The sequence below is a fragment of the Rousettus aegyptiacus genome, unplaced genomic scaffold (assembly GCF_014176215.1).
Source record: "Rousettus aegyptiacus isolate mRouAeg1 unplaced genomic scaffold, mRouAeg1.p scaffold_m13_p_5, whole genome shotgun sequence".
In the NCBI taxonomy this organism is placed as follows: Eukaryota; Metazoa; Chordata; class Mammalia; order Chiroptera; family Pteropodidae; genus Rousettus; species Rousettus aegyptiacus.
Genome location: NW_023416308.1, coordinates 90,556,715 through 90,582,683, shown reverse-complemented (window position 1 = coordinate 90,582,683; position 25,969 = coordinate 90,556,715). Strand labels below are relative to the sequence as shown.

General features: G+C 45.0%; 1 protein-coding gene across 15 annotated transcripts in view; it reads right to left on the bottom strand.

Moving 5' to 3' along the window:
- NAV2 (neuron navigator 2) overlaps nt 1–25,969 on the bottom strand; it is a 678,828-nt gene that overhangs the window by 18,271 nt on the left and 634,588 nt on the right. For 9 of the 15 annotated variants that reach the window (XM_016164919.2, XM_016164914.2, XM_036220728.1 and 6 more), the window contains 12 exons: nt 24,326–24,349; nt 24,141–24,215; nt 19,786–19,869; nt 19,317–19,428; nt 17,820–17,965; nt 15,471–15,479; nt 14,892–15,064; nt 8,607–8,760; nt 7,275–7,437; nt 6,443–6,543; nt 4,283–4,378; nt 2,408–2,576 (listed from right to left, as the gene is read on the bottom strand). In XM_016164919.2, the coding sequence (XP_016020405.2) occupies nt 2,408–2,576; nt 4,283–4,378; nt 6,443–6,543; nt 7,275–7,437; nt 8,607–8,760; nt 14,892–15,064; nt 15,471–15,479; nt 17,820–17,965; nt 19,317–19,428; nt 19,786–19,869; nt 24,141–24,215; nt 24,326–24,349 (1,306 nt within the window). The remainder of the gene's footprint in view (nt 1–2,407; nt 2,577–4,282; nt 4,379–6,442; nt 6,544–7,274; nt 7,438–8,606; nt 8,761–14,891; nt 15,065–15,470; nt 15,480–17,819; nt 17,966–19,316; nt 19,429–19,785; nt 19,870–24,140; nt 24,216–24,325; nt 24,350–25,969) is intronic. The other 6 variants (XM_016164924.2, XM_016164916.2, XM_016164911.2 and 3 more) reach the window with 1 other exon arrangement.

Below are 25,969 nucleotides of genomic sequence, written 5' to 3'. Positions count from 1 at the left end.
TCTAGGTAAAAAATAAGTTGAAGGGCATTTATTCTGTTTTATAAGTACATCTTTCTTCCACATAATTATTTATTGCAAAGACTCCTGTAACTCATTTATATGCTTGTCTCTAATCCTCCCTCAACCAAGAACAGGCCCGAAATGCAGCGATGGTCCCAGAATGCCCATGACGAAGGTTCCCAAATGGTTCATGTTCCAGGTACAGACCTGGGTCTTCCCTGGTACTGAGCTCCAAGCAGCCTGCACTGGCTCCAACCTCCACACAGAGCACACAAGGTCCCCAGTCTAAATAACAATGGGGAAAATGCAAACACCTCTCTCTGCATATAGGCTGCTCTTTGGGATTTTTGCCATAAACCCCGTGGGAGTGGCTGCATTGCAGACAACTCACTTCAGAGCACAACCAGTCCCCCCTCCCCCCCACCCTGAAGTGAGCCATCTGTAGCTCACCAACCTCTTTCAGCTCAAGCTTTTGAGTGGTTTTTAATGCCTGAAGGTATAAATTTCAAGCACTTCAGGAAAATAGAAGAGTCAGGTATCACTTAACAGTGAACCCAAGCTGATCCCTGGAGTTGCTGAAACAACTGGCTGATCCCTGGAGTTGCTAGAACAACTGGCTGATCCCTGGAGTTGCTAGAACAACTGGCTGCACTCACAGCAGCAACAGATCAGCCTCCCTGGTGGGGTGGCAGTTCCGCCAGAGGCAGATTAGCTTGTCACTGCTATCACAGAGGTTTGGTCTGGTCACTGCTATCACAGTGGTCTGGTCTCTTTTAACCTTCAGTGCTTGCAACGCTCACCTGAGAGTGGCAATGCATGCCCAGCAGCGTGGATGAAATACAATCTGAGCCCATGATATATAAGGCTTTCCGTAAAGGATTCTTGTGGTGGACAGCTGCTGTTTTGGTGCGCCTGCTACTCCATCCTTCCCCTTGCAGTAGAACTTTCCTTTCTTATGGGGAGCTCGCTTCAGGTGGTTCAAATGGGGCTGATCCAGCACCTTTATCCACCAAAGAAATGGGCTTATGACAGTCTGGGCCAAAGCCTCTCCCTGGTCACAATGACGGACTCAGTGACAGGTGTTCGACTCCCAGTGAGGCAGAATCACCTCTAAAAGTTTTCTGTCACAATTTTCCAGATAGCTATTCTCTTTCTTTTAGGTTCCTAAGCTAGAAAGATAAATCAGCGCTATCAGAGCAATTTCATGTGCAGCGAGCTCAAAAAATGAGCAAAGCTGAGATAGGCTTGGACCTGTTGGCACTGTTGAAACAACTGGATCAAGCTGTGTTTGAAGCGTATTCCTGGATCTTCCAGGTACATCAGTCTAATGTTTCCTTTTTAACTAAAGCTAGTTTTGAGTAGGTTTCTGTCACTTGCGGCCAAGGCTATGACTGTGAATTTCACTTGCCAACACAATAAGGGTATGTGTGAGGTTCAAGCAGTACCTTATCGCTTGTCACAAGCAGAGCAAGATCTAGATTCCTGCTGATAAGGACAGTTGTGGTGTTTTTGGAAAACCTACCAATCAGGAAACAAAACTGGCTTCAACTCCAAAACTGCACCGTTAAACTATAGTGCCTTTCAGGGAAGTAAGATCAGTGCCTTTTAGGGAAGTAAAAAATGGGGTTGCGCCTAGAGAGTGTTTATTAGTGTACTTTTTAGGTGATTCATAAAATATAAGAAAAAGGGGTTTTGCAGTCAAATGCATTTGTGTCAGGTTGGATTAAACAGCCCCTGAAAGGCAGGAGTTAAAACATTAAAAGACAGAGCCTTTAATGTACCAGTACATTCCTGTCCCCCTGCCCCCAAAACCAAATGGGGATAATGATGCAGTTTCCCAGACTTATTTGGCCATGAAACTTTTTCCCCCATAAAATACTTTGTGCGCCTAGAGTTTCAGGGAACACACTTTGGCCTGAGGCTTGACATCTTTGGGTGATGAGGCCATCGGAAGCTCAGGCAGCATCGTGCACGGGCAAGAGCTTCAGCGTTCTCATTAGGGAGCTCAGAGCAACTCCTCTCTAGCCTAAAGCAAATCGTGGTTTCTCCATCTGTAAAATGGGACCACATCCAAGGCTTGCTGGCAAGAGTAATTCATTGGCATTGGTGGAGCCCTATTTCAACAGGGTCATTAAGATTCCATTATCTCGGAGTCATAAGGCTAATGGGACCTTTTGTTACATAATTTCAGCAATAAACTAAAATTATTTGTTTCCAATGGTGGTTCAAAAAGCTAAGTAAAGATGGTTCAACTTGCTTAGGTAAGAATAACTGCGGTTGAAGGGAAGAAAGAAAAACCACCCACATCCATATGCACGAACAGAATTGCGGCCAGTTTCCTATGCCAAGTCACAAAATAAAAAAATGCAGTTCCTGAAGGATCCAACCTCTGCAATCGGGGAATTACCTTTGACAGTCACAGAGATGGTAGTGTTCTCTCCCACCAGGTAGCCGCAGGGCAGAAGCTCGGGGGTCTCGGAGGCATCGCTGCGCTTGACTTCCCCGATGCTGTAGCCGAGAACACTATCTGAATTCAGCCCTAGCTGACTCACTGGGTCGACGTGAACGATGTATTCCTGGAAAAAATAAAGACCCCCATCAAAGACGTGGCTAAAAATCTGCCCGTGACTCATGTTTTCATTGGGTGATTTACAATCATCTTCTCTTCTTCCTCGGCTGATGCCTGAGTTGAAATCGAGCTGTGGAACGAGGGGTAGAAAAGCTGACTTTCCATGGGGATGATGCCCCACTATCACGGGCCTTTTACAATAGAGCTTTATTTGGTTAGTGGTGTGCGTGTGTGGCGGGGGTGAGGGGAGAGGGATGATGGGCGGGGGGAGGTACCCTAACAAAACTGTGAACGTTTAGTCTGGATCAACCAAGCACGGAAAAGTTAGGCCTCTTTTCCTAAGTTCAGCTTGAGTCTTGAAAACATCAGGTGCTGGAAAACTCATGAAAAAGTAATTCTCCCAAGAAATCCCTCCACCGGCCCCTTCCTTTGGCTTAAAGACCATACTGACGATGAAGAGAGTAAAAAACCCCGGATCTGCTAGAAAAAAAAGCAGCTCTTGTTCTTTAAACAGGAAAACGTGTTCTTAATTTAGAACGAGGGTCCATGGGCTATAAGGTGGCTGGATGGTGGCCGAGGTGGAATCCCAGTAACAGACCTTTACCTTTAATGGTCTCTTTTCCTCACACGCGATGCCCCACGGGCCCTTCTCAGCTCAAACTTTTGGCTTTCCAATGCAAGGATGTCCTGACTGCCCGTCAGGAGAGAGAGGTGCTGGCCCTGGCGGCAGGACTGGTCCACCCTAAGCCATGCACAATCTCCTGCCTACAGACTGGCCTGTGATCTTTGGTCAGAGAATAGAATTTTCTCTGTGCGAAGCCACCTGAATCTGGATGCTAAAAGGGACTAGCGAGTACTAGTTAAGTCAACTTTTGAAGTCACATTGACCCAACTTAGACTAACCTAGTCTAATTTTAGATTCACGACCTTGGGCAAGTGACCCTGACCTGAACCTCACCTTCCTCACCTTTACATGGGAAAATAATAGAATGCTCCTACAGGCTTGGAAATAAATTGAGATAATGTAAGGCCTCTGGCTTGTGGGCTATTGGTATTGCTCAGGGGATGTGATTAATGAACACTTAATAGACTTAATTCAGAATAATGGAAAAAAAGTGTACCAAAAGCTTCTTTCAAATCACCTTGTGTTTCAAGGTTCACCCAGTACTCATTAATTATCTCCTGTTGCAAACACCCACTCCAATGATGTGATTAGAATGAATATAAAAATAACTATGCCAACATCTTTGACACTGGCCAATAACTAGATGTTAATGTCACTTGTAGCACAAATCACGGACTGAAGTGTCAGCAAGGATCCTGGGCAAGTTGGATCAAATCCCTCAAAATAAAGAATGGAAATCTGATGTCTGGGTCCCAGAGCACATACTTCAAAGAAGATGCAATAAGACACAATTCTATGGTAAAAGGAGAATGTGGACATTAGCAGTTCACATGAGAGGCTGCGATAATTGCTCAAGGCTGAAGGAATGACTCATTGGCTGACCAGCCACTGCCAAGGGCAGCTAGGAACAGTGTGGCCAATCAGCAGTCTGTACTTACCATCCTCCTTCTGCCCCAGCAACATAAGGATGTGGGACAGAGGACAGGCCAGAGGAATGGCCATATGCAAGACACAAACCGCCCTTCCCTCCCTAAGCCCAGGCTCCCCCTCCAGGCAGACTGCCATAGCCGTCTCCTTGAAACACTTACTTTGAACAGCCGTCTAACCACCCCATCGAGCACATCCCACTTCGTCTTGCCACTAACTCCAATGCAGCCAATAAGAAAGAGGTGTGGTCTGGAATCCTAAGGGTAAGGAAATGCATGCAGGTGAAAAACAGGTGGATCTTTTCTGACACAGTTTAGCAAGGACTCAGGTTGTCTTAGACTCCACCAATGGTTTGAGAGGGGAATAAAAGTCCTGTTTTAACACCAGATATAACTGAGATTGAATGCAAGAGTCTTCCTATTTTCTTGCTCTATTGCTAAAAAACAATTTTTAGGTCAGGAAGCGAGGTTTACCTCCCTGGAATCTAGAACCTTCTATTAAATGCATACCTTGTACAGTGCACAGATCACATTGCTTGCCTGGAATGCTCTCCCCTCTCCTATCCGTCATTTCACCCTGTTAACACTCACCTCTTCCATGAAGCCTCCTATGATTAACTCACCAGGCGCAGAGCTTATATTGCTTCAGTGGTTCTGTACACACTTATATGATGATATATTCTGTACTTGTTTATTTTTAGGTATTTCTATCTTATTTGTAAATCGAGTTTATCTCTTTGCTAGATCTTTAACTCCTTCAGGATAGAATGTTTCTATTTTTTCTTTTCTTCTTTTTAAGTAAAGTTTGTTGCTTGTCTTCCAATTAAAAATTAAAAACATGCAATTGAGAAAACTAGGGATACTCTGGGAAGTTCATGAAAGGTCTTTTTCTATTTCTTTTGCATCTTCGTCCATAAGGCTCTGCAAAGTGGGGGTTGACTAATCACATTGATTACAGAAAAGCTAGGAGAACATTTCATTCATTTAAAAAAAAAAATCTGACATGCTCGCAAGGATATAGAATTAGGAAAGCAGTGGGGGGCGAGGAGGGATGTATCTGGCAGTTAAGCAAAAGCAGTAGAGAGAAGAGCACGTGAGATGATCTGGCCCCACCACTTGCTCTGTAACCTTAAGTAAGTGATGCTGGGTCTTAGGTTTCCCAGTTGTAAAATGGAGATAATAACATCTGATCGACCTCATCTGGCTTCAGTGGTGATCCAGAATGATACAGGTTTTAAAAGTGACGCATATACTTCTACAAAATGTAAAATCTGTCTGTTCATGTTGATGATTGCTAGAAAAAACACATTCACAAGTATCGCCTGCATTTACTATAAGAATGAATTTCCCACTTGATAGTCAGTCCATCATCATTCTACTACCTAAGCTCTGAACGTGGGACTCTTTACTGGATCTTTCTAGGCTAAAATAATGCTAAAAGCCCTGGCAGCTCTAAAATTCTGGCCCTATTCTTTTCAGTGAGAATAGTGAGCCAGCCACAAAATGGAAACCCAGGCAAAAACAAGTCTGGATGTGGACACTTTGTTTTGCTGGGCACTGCCACTTCCCTAGCTCACAGAGACTATAATAGCATGTTGGCTAGAATGCTAAGAAATAACAAAAAACTGAAGGGGACTTGAAATAGTGACTCATGAAGCTTTTCCCCACGTATCTGAGAGAAGGTCATTCACAGCATCATTTGGATTTAATCACTGACTAAAATCAACTTTGTCTGTCAATCCCCATTCCTATCCCTAAATAGTCTCTGCTAGGGGTATAGCTTCCTCAGACTTGGGGAAAGAACAGAAACTACTCAGACAACTGATTCCCCTACCTTGGTGAGTCAGGATGTCCCACCAGCTTTACTTTTAGCCACCTGGGTGCTCCCTGGACTTGGCCACCTGTCTCCCAGTGTCTACTCTATCAGTAAGTAGCTTTTGACAACCCCATAAAACTGGTGCTCTTGGTCATCTTATTTTTGTACCTTCTGTGCTCAATGCACTTAGCTGCCTCTGGAGTGCTTTGGGAATACATTAAATTCAGAAAAGCCATTGCTGATTGATGTTAGTGTTTAGTTAGTTGAGCAGGACCGTTTTTAGTATTCTTTATTAGACTTCCCAAACATGAGACATGGAAGGGCCGTTGCCTCCCTTTAATTGTATCAAAATGCTGCTGGGGATCAAGGTTAGTCGAGGAAAGTGTTAGTAGTATTTTCATATCACCTTAGGCTCTGAGGCGATATGGAGTGACGATGAAATCGCTAAGCTAGGTAGTTCTACCTGGGGAAGGGACAAGCAGAGCAGGGAAAGGGATCCAACTAACCTCCTTCCACTTCATTTCCTCCTGAAAGCTGACAACTATCTTAACATGCCTGCCTCCTTCCTTCCGAGCCGAGCATTCACCAGTGTCATCCAGCAACATGTCTGCGAATGGAAAACATCAACAGCCTTAGGCACATGGGGACAGCAAAGCTGGCTTCCTGACACCCCCGCTGCTCGTTGGCATAGCAGCAGGACAACTAGGTGTCGGGGGGTGCAGGGAAAGTGGGAGGTTTGGGGAAGGGGAGAGGGCAGAATGGAGAACGCAACCACAGAAACCAACGGTGGATCAACCAAGGAACCAGCAGGCTGACGATGTACCTTGCCAAATGGAAGTGCGAGGGAGAGACTGAACCAAAACAATAGCAACGGCAGCATCATGGATAAGAAATCAAAGCATCAGCCTCAATATGCTTACAAAGGAAACCTAGATCGAGTTCCATAGCCACTGTGCCAGCCTAGAATCCGGCCCGAAGGCAGGAAGATCACAGACCAAGCCATTGCCCCAGGTGGGACCTGCTGCCATGGGGGTCGTATGCAGCATTCAGCTTGCAGGTCAGCCTCTTAAAATGGATTAAACAGAACTCAGCATGGTGGGCGAGGGGACTCAAGCTCATGGCTTGGAGAACTTGGGGTGCTGGAGCGAAGCATGACAGCAGTCTTACGGTTGGGCTCATGTTGGTAGCAGACGCACACCCAGACACACACACACCCCAAGTGCACACACGCCTGTCGCCTCTCCATTTGATCTGTTGATCTGCTTATCTTGGGGCTCTGGATGAGAGAACGGAGTGCCGGCTGCGGGCCCTGTCCTGCAGCCCTGTGACACCACTCACCCAGGCTGGTTGACTCAGTGAGGTTCAGGCTGTGCTGGGAGAGGCCCATAGACTGCCTCGGGGAGGCCGAGAGGGACACTTGGGAGGGTGCCCGGCTGCAGCCAGTGCCTTGAGACTCCGACTTCAGCCGGTCATTCTCAGCTTTCAGCTTCTCTATTTCACTCTGTGAAGAGTAAGAGAGAAGCTCATGTACTGGGTGGATATAATGCAAATAAGCCTTTTCCAGGGGAGAGATTTGAAAGTCCCGTGCAGGGGTAGTGGGTAGCTCAGCTGAGGCAGAGCAAGTTACACAATCTGGGAGATTCAACAGTGTTCACTGCGTTTGCTGTATACACAGGCCTGTCTGGTCGGGGAGGGTCTGTCCATCCAGAGAGCTGGCCTTTCGGAAAAGTTCAGAAATGTTTCCCAGCGTCTGAGTCATAAGTGAAAAGGAGTCTTATCAAAGAGGTTTGAGCAACTCTGGGTTTGACAGGTTTCTTTACTACGGGACTTCTCAGAGCCTTTAATGAGCTGCTATGTAAATCTGAGTGGGCGCATAGTGTGCGGCATTTTCCAAAAGTATTTGATCAAAGAGCTTTCCTTTCACAGAGCCTCCCAATGGAACGAGTGTTCCAGGGAATCTCCTTTGGGAAATGCTGCGCTCCAGTGAGGTCCCATTTAGTAGAACCCACAGGGGTCTTTCATGCTACACAAAGAGTAATGAAGAAGGTACAATTGGTTAAGCGCTTGTGCTACATCCAGAGAAAGGGATGCAAAAAAGAATAGCTCAGAAGGCGCAAATGCCTTCAATCTGTGGCAGGTGAGAAAGGCTGTAAAAACAAATGTAGAGGAATTCAGGTGAGGGCACTAACTCTTCTAGCTGCAGGACTTGGAAAGGCTTTGCAGAGGAAAAGGCATCAGGCTGAACTTTGAGGGGAGGGTCCAATTTGGATGTGCAGAAGATACTCTGGTAGAGGAACAATATGAAAAAGAGATTCCTAGGTATGCAAAGGGGGCCATCGGTGGCTCCCCCTGGCTGGAGAGAAGAGTCTGGAAAGTAGAGCTGGGGGTGGGTGGTGAATTAAGATTGAAAAAGATCTCAAAGAAGGCCCTGAAGGCCAGGTGAAGGACACACAAGAGGAAATAGCAGAGCCACTGAAAGTTCTGCATACAGGAAAGTCATGGTTATGCTTACACTTTCAAAAGTTTGGTCTTTGAGCAAAATATGGGAGAGTCTATGAAAAGAAAACAGCGAGCAGAGCAAAGAGCTGCCACGAGGTTCTGATGCAGCCTTGGGGCGCGGCAGAGGGAGCCACGCAGCCTTGCGCTTCACCCCTGCTCCTGGGCTCTCACCTGCATCCTGTTCATGGCCTCCCGGAGCTGGTCGAGCTGGTGTGCAGAGCTGAGGGCTTCTAGGCGGATGTCTGTCAGCTTCATCTCCTTGTCTCTCAGCTCATTTCGGAGCTGCATGACCGTCTCGGCTTCACTATCCATGCACTCTGAAATTCTAGAGAAAGAGGAATGTTACTGATGAAGGTAGCTCTGAGTTCCCTTTCAGTCCTCCACTGACCACTGGGGTCCAGGTCCATATCGGGTTTGTTCAGCAGTAACCCTGCATAACCAGCTGCCCAGTGCTTCCTGGACGTGACCATATCGAAAGCACCTGAAGTTCACAGATTTTACCGCTTCTCTGCACTCTTTCACTGCAGAGCTCTTGCAGTCAGAATGGCTTTGGTGTGCCTTCCAGCAAAATTTCAATAACCTAGAGATAAATAAGAGTTTGCAAAAGGGAGTAGTAACTTTGGGTGTTTGACACCCCCCCTCCATCCACCCCCCCGCGATGTGTACACAGCTGGTCCCCTGTAATGATACCACATGACCCCTGAGATCTAAAACCCACTCAGAGAAATGAGGTCACCTGTCTGTTTTAAAGATTAGACACTCAAGGGTCAGACAGTTGAGGGATGATTTTTATTTACTAAAAAGGGAACAAAATCTAAAGATAAGAGTGGAAGGAGTTAGTCCCGTTTCTGGTCTCTGGTCGTACAAAACCCACTCCCCTAAGTGTCTGGAGAGAGAAACATTCTTTCATTCCTCTACCTCCCACAATGCTTAGTAAGCTCATGGCAAGCAAGAGAAACCTGTTATGTAGTTACAGAGCACACAGGATGAGATGACATGGAAGCCAAAGTTTTATCTGAAAAGTGTGCAGCGGTATGGCTAGTTGTCTTCCTTTCCCAGCTGCACACCAGATCAAGGGGACTGTGGGACCCTGCTGAATTCCTCTTTCTTAAGAGGTGATCCTTCTAGGGTGGGTCTTCAGATACCTGGTAAGTCTGCACGAAATAGAGGATCATAAAAGTCATGATGAATTGTAATGTTAGAAAAGATGGTTCTATTAAAAACAAGTTCTGTAGAATTCAAAGATCATACGATCTGGAGGGAGGGGTGATCCAGAATAGAAATCTTTGACTTTCGTAGGCTGAAGATAAAAAACCAAAATAACAGATAAAAAACACAACCCAAATTCATAGTTATAAGACCGAACCTGATGATCTCTGAAAGGAACAGTGAGCATCTGGTCTCCATAGAAATAATCATGTGAACCCGTTCTACAAAACTCTAGTACTGGATCTGGGGCCAAGAAAAAACCTGACCTGTAAAACTGGTTCAGGATGTGGAAATGTTAATTGCCAAAGGAAAGCCATTTATAATTGTTTAAAGAGATGTAATTGTATTTTGGGGGCAGAAAGGCTAAAAGAAAAATTAACTCCACAACAGCCAAATCTTTTTTGTTACTATTTTCTTGACTTGGACTATTTTGATTTGAGAGATACAAAGAGAGTAAAACCACCTCTTATTTTTAAGAGTTGTCAGCAGCCAAGGAAGTTTCTCTGTTTTAAGATCTTCTGACACCTCCAATGGACCCCTGAAAATGTTAGAATTATTTCCATTTCACATCTATGAGAAACTCAGGCCAACAGATTTGGGACTAGAAGGGCTAAAGAGACAGAAATATCTTTAGAATTCAGATGATCCTTTCTCCCGCTCAGCTCTCTGTGCTTCGAAAAGCCTGGGTTTATAAGGTTTAACTATAGATAGAGTCATGCTTTTTTTTGAGTTGGGAGGTTTGCAGGGAGAGCATGCAAACAACTGGTTCTTTCTTGAGAGAGGGCTTTGTTTTCCTGGTTTCAGTGAAGTATAAAGTCTGAACTAAATTCCATCATAACAGTCTGGCCTTAGCTAAACCATGCCCTGCACGGATTGCGAAGGCTCCAATTCATTGCAGGGGACAGTTGGCTTCGGTTCACACTCACACTGCCAGTCTGGTTTGTCTACACTCCACGGCAAGGCACTTTGCTCCAGTCTCCTTCATATGATCTGTACCTCTCCCCCAGAAAGCTTTCTCAGCAAGAGACAGCATTTCTTCAGCACTCACTTTGTGGAATATAGCACATAGGTTACTTTGCAAAACTTGGCCAATGGCAAATCAAAACGAAGAAAGTCTGTGCTGAGAGTAATTGTACAAGGCCATTCTGTGCTCTCTCCAAATCAGCTGGTTCCCAGAAACACACACTGCAGGGCCGCATGGGAGGAATGTCCTACAACATACAGATGATGTTGACAATAGGGTCTTCTGTAGCAGCCCCAAGTAAGAGTTAGTCCCTAATCCTACTGTCCAAGGCGGAGCCTTCTCCCTTGCTTCCTTCTCACACTACACTTCTGCTATGTCACTGATAATTTGGTTGCTTTTAACAGGTCATTCCCTGCACTCAGTAGGAACTCAATACATGCGTGTCCACTTCATGGACTACTTACTGAAGCCAGCAGAGGCCTATCTTTTCCTACTCAGTCCCTAACACATTATTCCAGCATATTCCCGCTGTCTTGTCCAGAAGGCAGGGCTGGTGGCATACCTAATTTTAAATGCCTTGAGTGTGGGAAACACTGCCTTCCCACACCGCCATTCCTTTCACCCACGGGGTAGAGGCCTTTTCTAAGTACTGACTCGCCCTGCTTTGGGTTTTTTTTCTTTGAACTCTCTCTCACATCTAGATTTGCACATTCTTACACACCCTTCAAGGTTGGAGAGAAGCATTTGCTCTCTGCCCACCCTTTGGAAAAGGAGACCCAAAACAAACATCTCCAGTGTGCGTGGATGCTGTGGAATGTCAGAATGGAGCTGGAGAGCCAAGAGTCTGCCCTGCCCAGTCCCTGTGGGGAAAGTGGTTTGGAGGGAGAGTTCTCTTATGGTCTCTGGGAGTCCTGTATGGCTGAGTGTATCATCGCCATTCTCTCTTCACCTTACGTGGCTGCCCAGCAGCACTGGGCCCAGTTAGTACTCCTGCCTCCAACCAGTTTCTTCTCTCTGTTCCTGTCTCCTCCCACCTCACCGGCTGCTCTGCTTTCTCTTCCTGAGCCTCAGACATCAGAGTGCACCAGAGCTCGGTCCTTGCCCCTCCATCTTCATTTAACCCCCCGGAGGATCCGTCCAGTTTCCCAGCTTTCGATAGCCGCGATGAGACCACGTCTCCCAAATCTACACCTCCACACACTCTAGGCTGGTCGGCATTTCCCTGTGACCGTCTCCTGGGCGTCTCAAACTGAGGCACGTCATCACGCGAGTTTAACTTTCCTTCCAGAATTTATCCTAAGTCCATCCAGGACCCACTACTAGCATCAGTCGCTCGTTCCTTCCATTTAATATTTATATGTCTCCAAAACCTACAGAGCGGTGGAAGACAAAAACATAACTAAGAAAAATCTACACAATAGGTGGTGATATCTACAATGGTAAAAAAATAAAAGCGGGGACGGGGATGATAAAGTATGCTGTCAAGAATGTCTGCCCATTACTCATGAAATCAGATGCAAGTTCACTTTGACTTCAAAGCCTCATCTGTTCAAGGCGCCATCTATCTCCATGGCCTTGTTTCCCACCTGCCCATCGTGTGGCAACCACGCTGGCCTCTTTGACAGACACACCAGGATGGCTTCCACGTTAGTTTCCTTGTGCTGCTTATTTCTTGGGTCAGGAAGGCTGGCCTGCTCAGCGTGAGGCTGGGGCAGCAGAGGCTGCTAAGTGTTCACCACAGCCTATTCCATTTCCTTTCCCTCCCAGGCACACTGACTTTACTTCTTCCCTTGCAGGTGTATGGCCTTGAGTCCTGCTTAGTGGATTGTGGTGACACGTGTCTCTCCTAGGCCTGGCCCATAAAACCCTCCTGCAGGATCCTCTGTACTCTTTTTCCCTCCCCCACCTGCCGGCTGGACACAGAGTGCTCTTTGGGATGGCCAGTCCATAGGATGGGAGGAGGCTCGGTGCCCACATCACCGCAGGGCAGGCCACCTGCTGACGAGGAATACCTGCAGTGGGTCTGGAGAGTTACAGTCATATGTAAAGCCCCTGAGCTTTGGGACTGAGTTTGGTACAGCAGCTGGTGTCACTGAGCAGACAAACCAGTGGTTCCTCCTGTCATGCTGATCTCAGCAAAAGTGTCACCTCCTCAGAGGGGCCTTTCCTGGCTACCTTGTCTAGAGATGCTGCCATGATACTCTGTATCCTAGCACGCTATTTTCATTCCCAGCATCGACCCTTAGCACTATCTAATTTTTCTAGTTTATTCAGGTTGATTTGTTTAATGTCTGCCTCTCCACCTGGTGTATAGGGTCTACCAGAGCAGGAACTTTATCTCTTATACACTGTTGTAACTGGAGCCAAGAACAGCGCCTGGCACAGAGCGGATGCTCTGAAGTGGAACGAGCTGTATGTGTCCTACCCCTACTAGTCCCTAATCCTCAGGGGTGGGAATCTGCTTAATATCCTCTGCGGTCTCTGCAGAACACCTGGAGTAGTGCCTTGCTCATGCACGACGTTATATACAAAGTATAAGTCAATAAGTAAGGACGGATGAGTCCTTAAGATGGATGAGTTCTTTTTTTCTAGTCAAGAGTACAACTTAAGTGGGTTACTCTGCAATGATGGAATGAGTGACAGTCATAGGCAACTCGTCCTTCATTTACCTCGTAGGCGCCCTGCAGGTCACGTAGGACTCGCACTCTCGCGCGTTGGTCTAATCCACGCAGGAACTCAGGGCACCTGGGCGTGGCACTGGAGCCCACTCCTCAGTGCTCCCCTTCCTTCCCCTGCTCAGGTTTTTTCCTCGCCCACAATGGACATGCATGTCTCTGTACCATCCTCTTATCAGATGCTCCCCAAGAGAAGGGGAGCTACTCATCTAATTAAGTAAAATGAAAATTCCCAACAGAACCAAGCTTCACTGTTGGGTGGGGCTGCTGTTTCCTCTTCCACTACCTGCCTTCCATGTGGTCTATGCAGCTGATGTGCTACAAAGACCTGGCCAATCCAGTCACCCACATTTCCTGCACCCGCCGGGGAAGGTGGCCCTTGAACCCTTGTGCATCTGCTATCTCCAGCGAGCTGGCTCGCTGGCTTTTGGGACCTAGGATGGCTCCTGAGAATGAAGGACGATGGAACAGAAACAAGGACGCCCTTCATGCACGGTGTCTGAGTGGGCCCTCACAAGAATCCAGTGAAGGAGACGTAGTGAATCCCATTTTACCAGTGAGGAAACTGAGGTGTCTACAACCACCTGCTCTCTTGTTTCACGATAGTTCAGACGCAATTCAGAACCCCGATGCAGTGGCCCTCTTCTCTCAGGCACTGTCCCATCGTGTAGATAACTGTCCTTGCAGGCTATCTGGGCTCCAATTCTTCTTTCATCTCTAATCTGAAGGTCTCTAATGGAAGTCAGACTTACAGGGGAGGGGCAAACTTTCCCACTGCTGCAGGGAGCCAGCTGTGCCACCTTCTGAGCTGACACCTGGGTCCCTACCTGTCTATTCCAAGCCATTCCTGACTTGCTCTTGCCCTTAAGAGTCTGGGCCTTATGTTTTTAAATGGGGTACAGGATGTTTTTAGATGGAGCGATGATTGGTGGGTGCTCAGTGGAAATCATGGGAGGCGGGCTGGGCAAGAGCCATTTGTATTCTCAAAGAGCTCTGTACAAATTGCCTCATTTTAAATTTACTGGGGGAGTTCAGAGTGGCAAATCATTTTACAAAATATCGACCCTTTGGAAAAGAGATTGTCACTGAATCACTCCATTTTTTAAACTTCTATTTTCTGGCTTTAAACTTCTACTTTCTGACCTCGAAGAAAAGTATGTCACTCTAAGCCCTGTCACCCAAATGAACCAGAATTCCAGCAAAATTGTCAACTCTTCTGACACCTCTCCCCCTCCCCCCACACGCAGCAGGATGGCTGTAGCTCTTTTACATCCCTTTATCTTGTTCAATCCCTAGGACAGGATAAGTAGACAACCTTTATTCCAATTTGGCAAAGAAATGAAAACAAAGAGAGGTCAAGCAGCTTGCCCAAGGCCAGCTAGCTAATTATCCATGTTGACTTCGCCAGAACAAAAATCTAAGTTTCCTTTCCCTTTCGGCCTCCCTGGTCCCGAAACACTGAAAGAACATGCACGGTCCTGTGAAAGCAAGACACAAACGATCCCAAGGAGCAGATACATAAGCGGACTCTCAGCCATTCCAGTTTGAGAGGGCTCCTAGGGGCCAGAGACCTCGACTGACTGGCGTGACCATGATGGACAGACTTACAGAGAGTTGGAGTGAGAGTTCCTCAGTAGTGCAGTGGAACCCGAGGAACCATTGTGTGGTAACTTTGGCGATGAGGGCAAAGAAGAATCAGTCATCTCCTCAATGTCTGAATGAGAGGACGCCGACTTGGGGGACTTCTTCTTTCCGAAAGCTTGCTTGAAGGAGCTGCGTAACTGAACGGACAAGACCATCAGCCCGGCAGGGGCAGCTACCGATGCTTAGGCCTTGGCAAAACAGGGACATGCAGACGAAAGAGCAATTAATTCTCCCACGTTTTCCTCCCACCAGTGAAAAAGGTTCCCAACAGCTCTCTCCAATCAGTGTATTAAGGGAGGAAGAGTTATCTGGTGCGGACAGCTCAAAGAGAACTGGACCTGTGGGTAACATTCCATGCCTACTCTTGGTTCAAAAGACTAGATGCCAACAGCAAGACAGAGCCTGGCTCAGCAGATGGATGTCAGGAGGATGAGGTTACACAGCAACGAAGCAGGATGCTCAGAAATGGTGATGGATGCGGATGGTATTAGTCATATCAATGGATGGGTTAGCTTGGTATCTGATATTAACAGTCTTGCTTACCTCATTGACCTGCCAGAGAAAACGTAAGCAAAAATGGGGAAGGGGAAGGAAAAAAGACAATTTTTAACAGAGAAAGCCAGTGACAGGGCAAGCTTTGGGGTTTTTCAGACATGACATGGCTAATAATAAACACCACACACAGAGGAGGTTTTCAGTGGGATCGTGAATCTTTCTAAGCATTAGGGGCACCGTCCTCCACTGTGAAAGGAAAGGAATAGTCAGTCCGGAAGTCCCTCCTCTTTGAGTTTTCCCAGCTTCTCTGTCTGGTTGAAATGACTGCCCCCACTTTCCTATGCTTCTCGTCCTTTGTCTGTAATCAGTCATTTCTGTCTGCCTTAATTTTTTTTTTTGGCATGTCTTTTTTTTTGTTTTTTCTTGGTAAGGGTAGCCTCACTACTGTTCGGGTCCTAACATGGTGGTATAGCTCTTATATATACTTAGGAGTTGCTGCTGTCCTCGTATATACATAAGATAATATAACAAGCAGGGGATTAGCCACCTCGCTTGCTAATCAAAAAATGGATATTGTAAAGAGATTTAATTAGCAAACCAGGAGAAAGGAACTGCTATATCACAATTTCCCCAAAACATGAAATGGATCTGAAAATTCTAACGAAAACAAAGAATTAAAATGCAATGTCTTCTCTGAAAGTCATGGCAAGCGTGGAATTTTCCAAGCCAAAAAAATAAAGTTATGTCTTGAACAAAGGTCTTTAAAAAGTAATTTCCTTTCCCTAAAGTCTTTTTTTTTTCCTTTTGAAAACACTCTGGTGGTTTCTTAGCCATTGAGAAATTTAAAAAATGGGCCAATCTGAAATAATAAATAAGATTTTTCTCCCATCGATGTTTCATCTATAACAAACTCCATGTCCAGCTTATGGGTGAATTGAGATCCCATTTCTCTTCCACTTTCTATTTCTGATCATACTTCCAGAAAGTAGCCATAGAAACAGAAGTATCTGGCACATAAGCCAGCAACCTAAATCCTCGCCTCTACCCCTGGAAAAATATCAGGTGGAAGAGGAGATTACAAAGTTTAGACAGAATTAAGCTTTGGGATTATCTGAGAATGCCAATTATCTATCCTCCCCACTTACAATGATAACCAAGAGTTATCTCAAAGCAAAATAAATAACTTTATTTCTTGAATTGAAGAAAACAGATAATCATGATTTTTCATAGAATATAATTCTCTCACCAATCTGATAATCAAATCAGGCCATATTTATCAATAGCATATTATAAATAGCAATGTAAGTTAATTCTACTTAAGTCATGGCAATGGATTGACTAAAAACCATTAATAGCTTAAAGAAAAAACTTAGTCAGAATGATGAGAGAGTCACACTGAACTGGACTTTTAGCTTGCTTCCAGTGTAAGTCATCAATGACCAAAATGACCAAATCTTCAACTCCTCTATCACTAGACCTCGCCACCCATCCAAGATAACACAAAATGAGTGAGAAGTATATGGAATGAATGAGGACATTAAAAAGCTACTATGAAAACACAATGCTGTCAGCATTGACAACTGAGGCTCTTTGAGTAGTGGCCGACTTCATTTCAGATCAACTTGGGCACCCCTGCACTGAAGACAGTCGATCAGAACTCCACAGCCTCAACAGCAGAACTAAAGACAAGGGAACAGGCGTGGGGAGAGTGGAGTGGAATTTCCCCTGGAAAATGGGAAAAACTGTTCAAGATGCCACCATACAAAGAGTTAAAGAGCTCGCTGGGATTATAGAGACACTGAGAAACTGCATTGGAGACTGTTTCTGTTAAACTTGTCATTTTGAAGTATAACTCCCAAGTTTAGAATAATGCACTAACTGCTAACATCAACAATATGAAACTTTTACTTGCAGGACATGGTCAAAAATTTTTCAAAGAGAAGGGTGGTTTAAGGCTATCATATACAATTGTGTCAATAATAGATAAGGGTATGGTTAATGATGGGATAATTAGTGATACACACTCCAAAAAGTACTTTGGAACTAAGAAGAAACCTCTTAAGAGTAATTTTGCTCTGGTACCTGGAAGTTTTGGGTCAACACATGATGAGGAAAAAATGACACACATATGAAATGAAAGGTGAGTACTTCACATAAAAGTCTCATGAAACAAGAACTATAAGGTGGTGGTTACTTCATAAATCTCAATGTTTCACTGAGCAAAACATTGATTTTAGTAGAAACCTACCCACAAGCCACTTCTTTGGATCCACTCCCAAGGTTCTATGTTCTGAAGTTAAGAGTGAGCCTGGGCTTTATTTGCAGGGGGCGGAGGGGGCGGCACTGGTTCTGAGGCTATCGGTCAGTACCCCCAAGAGCCTTTGGATATACACTCACCCAGTTCTTTCTCTTCTTTTTCTTTGAATCGCTCTCTATGTTGCTACCCACACTGGAGTGGCTGGTGGCGCTGTTGATGCTGGAGACGCTGTCGGACGAGTGCTGTCTGCGGATGCGAAGGTCTGCTGACTGGGAGGTACCATTTCCTGGAGATCCAAGGTGGGATGTCAGCCTTGAGCCCATTCCTTTGTCCCAAGGAATGACTTTTATACCTAAATCCACAAACCCAAGTACTACTAGGTGTCTCCCAGTAGACATCATCTTCTGTTCCCTGTGGCTGGTTTTAAGGTCCTTGAGCAGGTGGGTGTTACACCGTTTGATCAGTTAAGTGAGGGCTCGCACTTGCTTCTTTTCTCTCCCCCACCCATCTCCTCTTTACATAACAGAAGTTAGAATTTGCCCAACACCAGCTCTCTTAAGCTTAAGATAGGCATTAAAATATGTCTTTGATTTGCAGCAAGTTACCTATGATTTTAGCACCCCCGCCCCCTTGCTCTCTAGGCTCCTGCCGCACTAGCCTTCTTTCACTCCCTTAAAAATGCCAAGCCCATTTCATCTCGGGGACTTTACATGTGCTATTCCCTCTTCCTGAAATGCTCTTTTCCCTCCATTCTGCCCAGCCAGCTCTTGCTAATCCTTCTCATGTCAACTCTATCTCATACTTTTTCAGGAGGTCTGCTATCTGTAATAACCATGGTACCAGAAATAACGCTGCCCGAAATGGAACTGATTCTGAAATAAAATTTGCAGCTTTCCTCATGAGCATGGAACTACACCTACAGCCTGCTTTTTAAAAAGTGCTGGTTTCAGAGTCAGATAGACTTGGGTTTTAGTTCTGCTTCTGTTTCTTACTACTCTGTGACCTCAGGAAGTAACTCTTGCCTATGAAACTCAGTGTTCTCATCAGTACAATACAGAGAAGACAAGTACTGCACTCATAGGAAAGAAAATGATAATCAGTTAAATAATTAAAGCACTGAGCACACCGCTTTGAACGCTTAGAACGCAGTGAGTGGTCCATAAAGGCTAGCTATCGCTATGACTTCCATTATCACTGTTTATCCCATTATTGCAGGAAGTAACGGCTTCATGCACACATTTTCCCCTCCCCAAGTAAAGAGACGTAAGGACAAAAGACTACACTGAGAAATATTTTCCTGGACAAATAAGAGATGAACCCATTTTAGGTTGTCCCACATCAATATGTACATATCAAAGCCTTAAGTGAAGTTAAGGGCTATGAAATACTTTGATACTTTATTAACAGAAATATATATTCTTCCATTTTTGATGCACATCAGAGAAGAGGACGAGATGGAATAGTTATCCTCCTAGAGGCCAGAAGGAAATGAATAAAGTATTTGTCTTCCGGGATGGGACCTGTCCGAATGACATGGACATCCACCTCTGGCGGGAATGTTGCATCATTCACTGTCATGGGAGGGCTCCTAGGGGTAAGGCAGGTAGATAGTCTGAAGGCTGTTTCTCTTCCTTTACCTTTGCAGTTGAGCTCCGGTGTGTTAATAACTCCATTAATGGCAGCCTGGGCAGCTGCGTTCTGTTTCTTTAGCAACTCAATGGTTTTTCTTAACTCATTCAGTTCTGAATCCTAAGGAACAACAACAAAACACTGGTCATCCAGAAATCATTCGCTACAGAATTCACCTAAAATGTAACTTGACGTCAACAGACGAGGACAGGGAATAGAGTCCCACAAAATATTTGTCTCAAACATTACTTTGGGTCTTGAACACTAATTTTCAACAGGCACACATGAGCATGTGAAAATGTCAGGCATAGGACTACGAGGCCTGTCACTGAAAGTCTTCATATAGGTCCTATTTTCACTCAATTTTAATAGTTGAAGGAATACACTAAAATCGATACAATTATCTAGAATGAAAGAGAATAATGTTTTTAGGTTTGTTGTTAAATCCAAGCAGGCAGGAATAAAAGCATGTTTCACCTTCTGCTCAGCTGTCATGGTCAAACTCTGGAGCCTGATCGTCATGTTCCCAAGACTCTGTTCAAAAGCTGCCACAAGGTGAGCCTGGAGGGGAAAGACACAGCCTCGGTTACATCACCTTGTAAGGTAAGAGTGCCTGCAGGGTGCTGGGTCTGAAACACTGAAATCCTCATAGGGCCTCAGCCTCGTGAGCCCCCCTGCCCAGCCCTTCTTGGGATCCAGTTACTCTAGCTTTTCAAGTCTTCAAACAACCTGTGCTTCTTCCCATGTAGGGCCTTTATACATGCTTTTCTCTCTGCCTGGACAGCTCTTCCCACAGCTGCCTCCCTGTCTAATTTTTGCATATTCTTCTCAAGAAAACTCAGCTTGTGCCTTCATTACACCCTTAGATTGGGCTGGTACCTTCATATTTACTCTCAAAAGCATACTGGATTACTGATATATGCTTTGTGGTATCACAGTCAAAAATACACATACTCTTATGATTGCTAATTGATGTCTGTTTCTACTACACAGCAGGATGACCTTTTGTTCATCAAGCACCAAGCTCGCAGCAGAGGCTCATATTAAGCATGTTTGCAGAACGAATGAACAAAGTGGTTGGCGTATTTTGCTTGTTATAATCCTGCTTAATAAAAAAGCCACTGAAAGGCCCATCTGCTACCTCCTTAGAGAACCCCTTCCCCGTTCCCCCAGGGAGTTATGACTCCCCTGAGCTCCTCTGCACTTTTACATACCTCTGTTAGAACATGGCATCAGATGCACCATTATTTTATATATTACTAAGACATTTTTTAAAATGCTGCCAATTATAATTAATATATGCATCCACTTTTCAAAGATGTCAAAATGCAACCCTCTTCAAGGGCAAAGATGGACCTTTGTGTTCCAACATTAAGCCTTTTTTATTCTTCTGGAGAATAGTAGGTAATATATTGGTTGGCTGAGGATCCTGATAATATTGTTAAAACCAAGAATAAAGAATAGTCAAGTCATGTATCTAATTCCACTGGCCTCAGTTTCTTCATCTAAAAAATGGGAACAATATCTACTTTCCTCCCAGGGTTATTGTGAGCATGGAATGACACAATGTATGTGAAAATTGTCTATAAACTGCTAAGGAATTATAAAACACAGGAATGAACACTGTCGGGGAAAGAGAGGGGTTTGGGAACAAGAAAGTGACAAATGATTGTATGAGAACATGAGAGTAGGAAGTCCAAGAAAGGCTTCTAGGAGAGGGATGGGTAGATAAACAGAGGGCAGTAGAAAGAATAAAAAGGACCAGCAGGATACTTGAGAGTCTTGAGAGAAGTGAGATTTGACCATGCTGGGAATTCTAGAGGAAAGGATGTCTGTACACGGTGAAGAATAAAAGCTGAATAACAACTGGGTGGGGGAGAGGCCATCGCCCGGGGCAGTGAGGCGGGTCAGTAGACACTGAATTTAAGGAGGAGAGATTTGAGAAGTGAGTCCAAGGCCTCAGTCATTAGATATCATCAAACAAGGAAGGTTGAGGATAAGACATCTCTAGGATGAACTGTTGAGTCTTTTTTCCAACATCTGCAGGAGCTGGCAGGGAGCAGGACTATTTGCAATAGAAGTGTTAGGTCGTCTAGCCAGTTTCTTTCTGGTTGCTCCCCTCACCCCCTCTTAAAAATTGAGAAAATGCCTTTGCATTTTTAAATAGATACACTTAATTTGCCCTGGAGAATGTGGCAAAAGCCAATTTAATTCAAGACAGTCACACAGTGGATGAAGGAAGCGGGCCAGGAGATGGATGCGGAAAATGACTGCTGTCCTTGCAAATTTAAATGATTGAATTTCCATTTATTTCAATTCTGTTTGATTGCCACTAATGATTCTATTTGAGGTATTGATATTTTCCACTCAATTAAAAACAAAAACGCAAACAAAAACCTGACCCCACAAAGACTGCTAGTGAGAAAGGGTTTTCGGCAAGCTCAGGAAGAAAAACCACATTTGCTCTGAAGAACCCGAGGATCGCGTTTTGCTACAGAGTAAAAGGGCTGACTTTGTGTCACGAGTGCAACTATGAACATGCGGGCCTCGGCCCGGTGCAAGCCTGGTTCAGAGCCACACAACGGCCTTCTCATCAAGCACCATTCTCACATTCCCAGGGAAAACAAACACGAGTGGTATAAAAACACCCAGAGAGGGTGGCTTTGCGTAGTTTGTCCTAGAAAAACAAACACAGCTTGGCCTGCGGGAAAGATGGCAGACAATAAAACGCGTTAGCACTGCCTGTGGTGTGGGGTAAGACTAAATATTTACTTTAAAACAATATCAGACTCAATGGCCTTTGTGAGGAGCAAAACACTTTTAGAATAATAGTAATGTAAAGGAATCTCATTCTGACTTTTCAGAAACAGAGCAGGATTCCAAATGGTCCAATGTAAGGTCCCATAGAGCATGAAGTCATTGGAAGAATGAATCCAAGTTCACTGTAAGTAAATTAATTACTCTTTTTTGATTAGTAAGGGACAACGACTGACAGCTGTAGTTCTTAACAGGGTGAGGGGAGCTCTGAATCACTCATGAAGGGGGTTGCTGTCAAAGCTCACGTTTGAATAATACCTAGGAAAGCCTTGCTTATTGGGTCTGGCATCGATTGTGGATGTGAATGGTTACCCAGATAAAGGTCTACCCACATAAAAATACCTCTACTGTTTTTTCTGAATAGGATCTAAGCCTCAAAATTCAGATCTCACATCAATTTCTGATGTTCTTTTGATATTATTACTGATTCTGAAAGAGGTAAACAAAATAAAGGATTACAAAACAAATAGTGGTCATGTATACCGGGGTTTTTAAAAAATTCTAAGATTTCCAGAAATATAAAAGAGCTCAGGAGAATAAACACTAGTGAGAGTAGTCACCAATCCCTGAGCTTGCCATCCAGGCCCAGCACTGTGGTAGGCACTTCCTTGAGTAGACTCAGGCTCAAGCCAGAAATTAAATAGGCAAAAACTGCAGGTAAATATTAATTGGGAGTATTGACTCAGCTTCCTGGTCCAAGGAAGACAATATTTTGAAGTGGCCTTTCATTTTTAACAGCATGCTATGGGGTCACACAGCTTGCTTTCTGACAGGCTTGCACACATGCATCTGTGGTCTCAGGCTGGGGTGTGCACTCCTTGGCGGAAAAGCCTTGCCTCAGAGGCATCTCGGCACCTTCCAAACCTTAGGCTCTGTGTTCTGAGCTTTGGGCCTGCAGCAGGACTCCTTTACAGGCGGTCTGATGGGACAGGGAAGCTCTGCCTCCACTCTGACCCCTCTAGCCCTATCACCAAACCACAGTCAGGAAGCTTTCTATGAGCAAACCTGACCACTTCGCTGCTCTGCTTAAAACTCAGGTAGGGCTCCACTAACTTCAGTAGAACGCCCAAATTTTCCACCTAACAGCTGAGAGCTTCTGTGATGTGCCTGAACCCTTGCATTTCTTCAATGCTTCTTTCCTCTCCAACTTCTTTCTCCCTTCCACTCTGCCTCTTTCCCACATTCGAGCATAGATTCTAATTAAACTGAACTACTTATAGTCTCCAAATGCACCGAGATTTTTCACCTTGGGCTTTTGCATAAATTATTCTTTTTGGTTAGAATGCTGTCCTCCCCATGCATCCTCCCCTATACAGCATCCATCAGACATCACCCCTTCCAGGAAGCCTTCCCTGACTTGCCCCACCCCACCGAGTTAGGTGCTCCTCCTACATATTCCCACAAGTTTCTCCCTTTATCTCTATCATAACAGTTATCATGTTATAGCAAAACTGTTTTGTCTCTCTGCTGTGCCAGAGAAAGAACACTAAGATGACAGTGAGGACGCTCGCTTTGCTGTTGAACCCACAGCGCCTGAGGCATAGTTGGCACTTAAACAGTTGCTAAATTGAATGCTGGTTGGCAGTGCCTCCTGAACACGTAATTGTGTATACGATAATTACAGAGCAGTTAGCTATTTATTGTGGAGCCTTAGATTTCGCCCACCTTTTCTTCCCCTTAGGTGAAAACTTTTAGAAAGAGGAAGGGAAAGGAAATGAACATTTTTGAGCACGTAATATATCCCAGATACTGATTACATGGCAACCCTGAGAAGTATTATCATTGTCCATTGTACAAATGGGCAAATACAAGCTCAGAGGTTAAAGAATTTGCTCAAAGGACAGAGCCTGTAAGTGTCAGAGCTGACATTCACACCCATGACGCTAAAGCCTGTGTCCTCCTTATTACATTGCGCTACTTCCACAGAGCTCAGAGGCAGAGGCCTTGAGGGAGTGCTCAGAAGGTAGCAGCGGTGACCCCCTTCCCGAGGGCTACCGCTCCGTGTTTGTACTCACATTTGCTGTGAGCTGGGTGGTCAAAGCGGAAACCTTTTCCTGGGAGGCATCCAGCTCCCGCCGCAGTTTGCGAATCTAAAGAAGACAAAAACAGTTACTTGCTTCGGAGTCTATTTTCAGGTTGAGCTGGGTAAAATAACTGATGATAGTGAAAGAGGAAATCCAACCAGTAAACTGTTCCTTACCTCTGACTGGCATTTTTCTTCTGGCTGTTAACAAAAAAAAGAAAAAAAAAGGGAAATTAGAGCAGTTGAGGAAAAAAGAATAGTGCAAGCCAGCCTGTGGAGAACACCATACTTGGTTACAGTAGCCTTAATTATTTCTTTCCTGGTATATTTTTTCTGGGTAAACTGGTTCAATTAATTTGACAATCAGACCAAATGCAAACAGATATTATTTTGTGAGGTCAGGGAGAATTAGAACCATATTCCATCTACTTTGGTTGTGAGGAGCCCCCTGCGCCCATGTGGAGATGTTGACAGGACCAGGGGGTTCAGGAGAAGGTGTGATGAACCCAGCAGGGCAGGGTTGCCATATTTAGCAAAAAAAAAAATATAGGATACTTAGTAAAATTAAAATCTTTTTAAGTATGTCCATGTAGTACTCAAGACATATTTATACCAAAAGTTGTCGTTCATCTCAATTTCAAATGTCAAATGTGAGTGTTCTGCAATTTATCTGGCAACCCTACCTGGGGGGCAGGGAACACTGCTCATACATTAATTCTGCTCCATTTTATCTTCCCTCTCCTCTCCTAAGGGCACTACAGCAGGAGTAGCAGAGCAGGAAGGCCCCCAAGGTGACGGGGGATGGGAGCCCCTATCAGCCAGCATGGCGACATCCTAGATTATGAGGATAAATGTGATCTTCACCTTCCTGCAGCCCTACCTTGAGTTCCTCAGTTACCAGTGACCTTGGGGAATAAGGATGAAATCTGTGGGCATCTTACTGGCAGAAGGTTCCATGCTGGGCCCCGTGTCTGTGGTGACACAGCTACCTGCTGGTGGGAGACAGCAAGACTACCTCTCTCCTCCCATAGAGAGAACCTATATGGGCCGGGGGAACCTGCTGCAGGGGGAACCTTTCTTTCCCTCTCCTGGAGTTCCCAAGGGAGACCATAAAAGAAGACCTCCCTACCCTTTCCTAGAAATGTTAGAAGTGTTCCTGCCCTACTCTCCACCCCACCACTCAAACTTTCCCAGGGTAGAGCAGTGACTTGGAAGTCAGGTAGGTATCCTTGGGTCTTCCATATCTGTTCTAATCCAATTTTACTAGTGATAAGCCCATTAATTTTTAAAATCAGCATCTGACTCTGGTGTTTACTCTATTCAGAATGCAGAGGGGTAGGGTTCTTTAGACCCTGAAAGCCCACACTTGTCGGCTGAGGCAAGTTCCTGTCTGATCCCTTCACTTTCTGCTCCCCACTGGCCAAGAACCCCCCTCCTTCTAGGCTGACTCCTAACAATAGCAACTAATTTTTATGTAGACCAAATCATTTAAATCTTTGCAGTAATTCCATAAAGTAGGCTTATTTTTATTTCTTCTGAGGCTCAGAGATTAGGTATCTTGCCTAAGTCACATAGCTGGACAATCTCCTCATCTAAGAAACACTTTCTGGAGAAGGTTTGGAGATATCCTCAGGGCCCACTCTTTCCTCTCAGATAATATTCACCTAACCTTCTGTGTCTGTTCATCTTTCTGTCCATCCACCCCGTTCCCCATTACATATTTACTGAGTTTCTTATATGTGCCAGGCAGTGTTTAAGAACCTGGAGAGAGCTGTGAACATGGTCAAGTCCCTTGCCTCGTGTTACTCACATTCTGGTCAT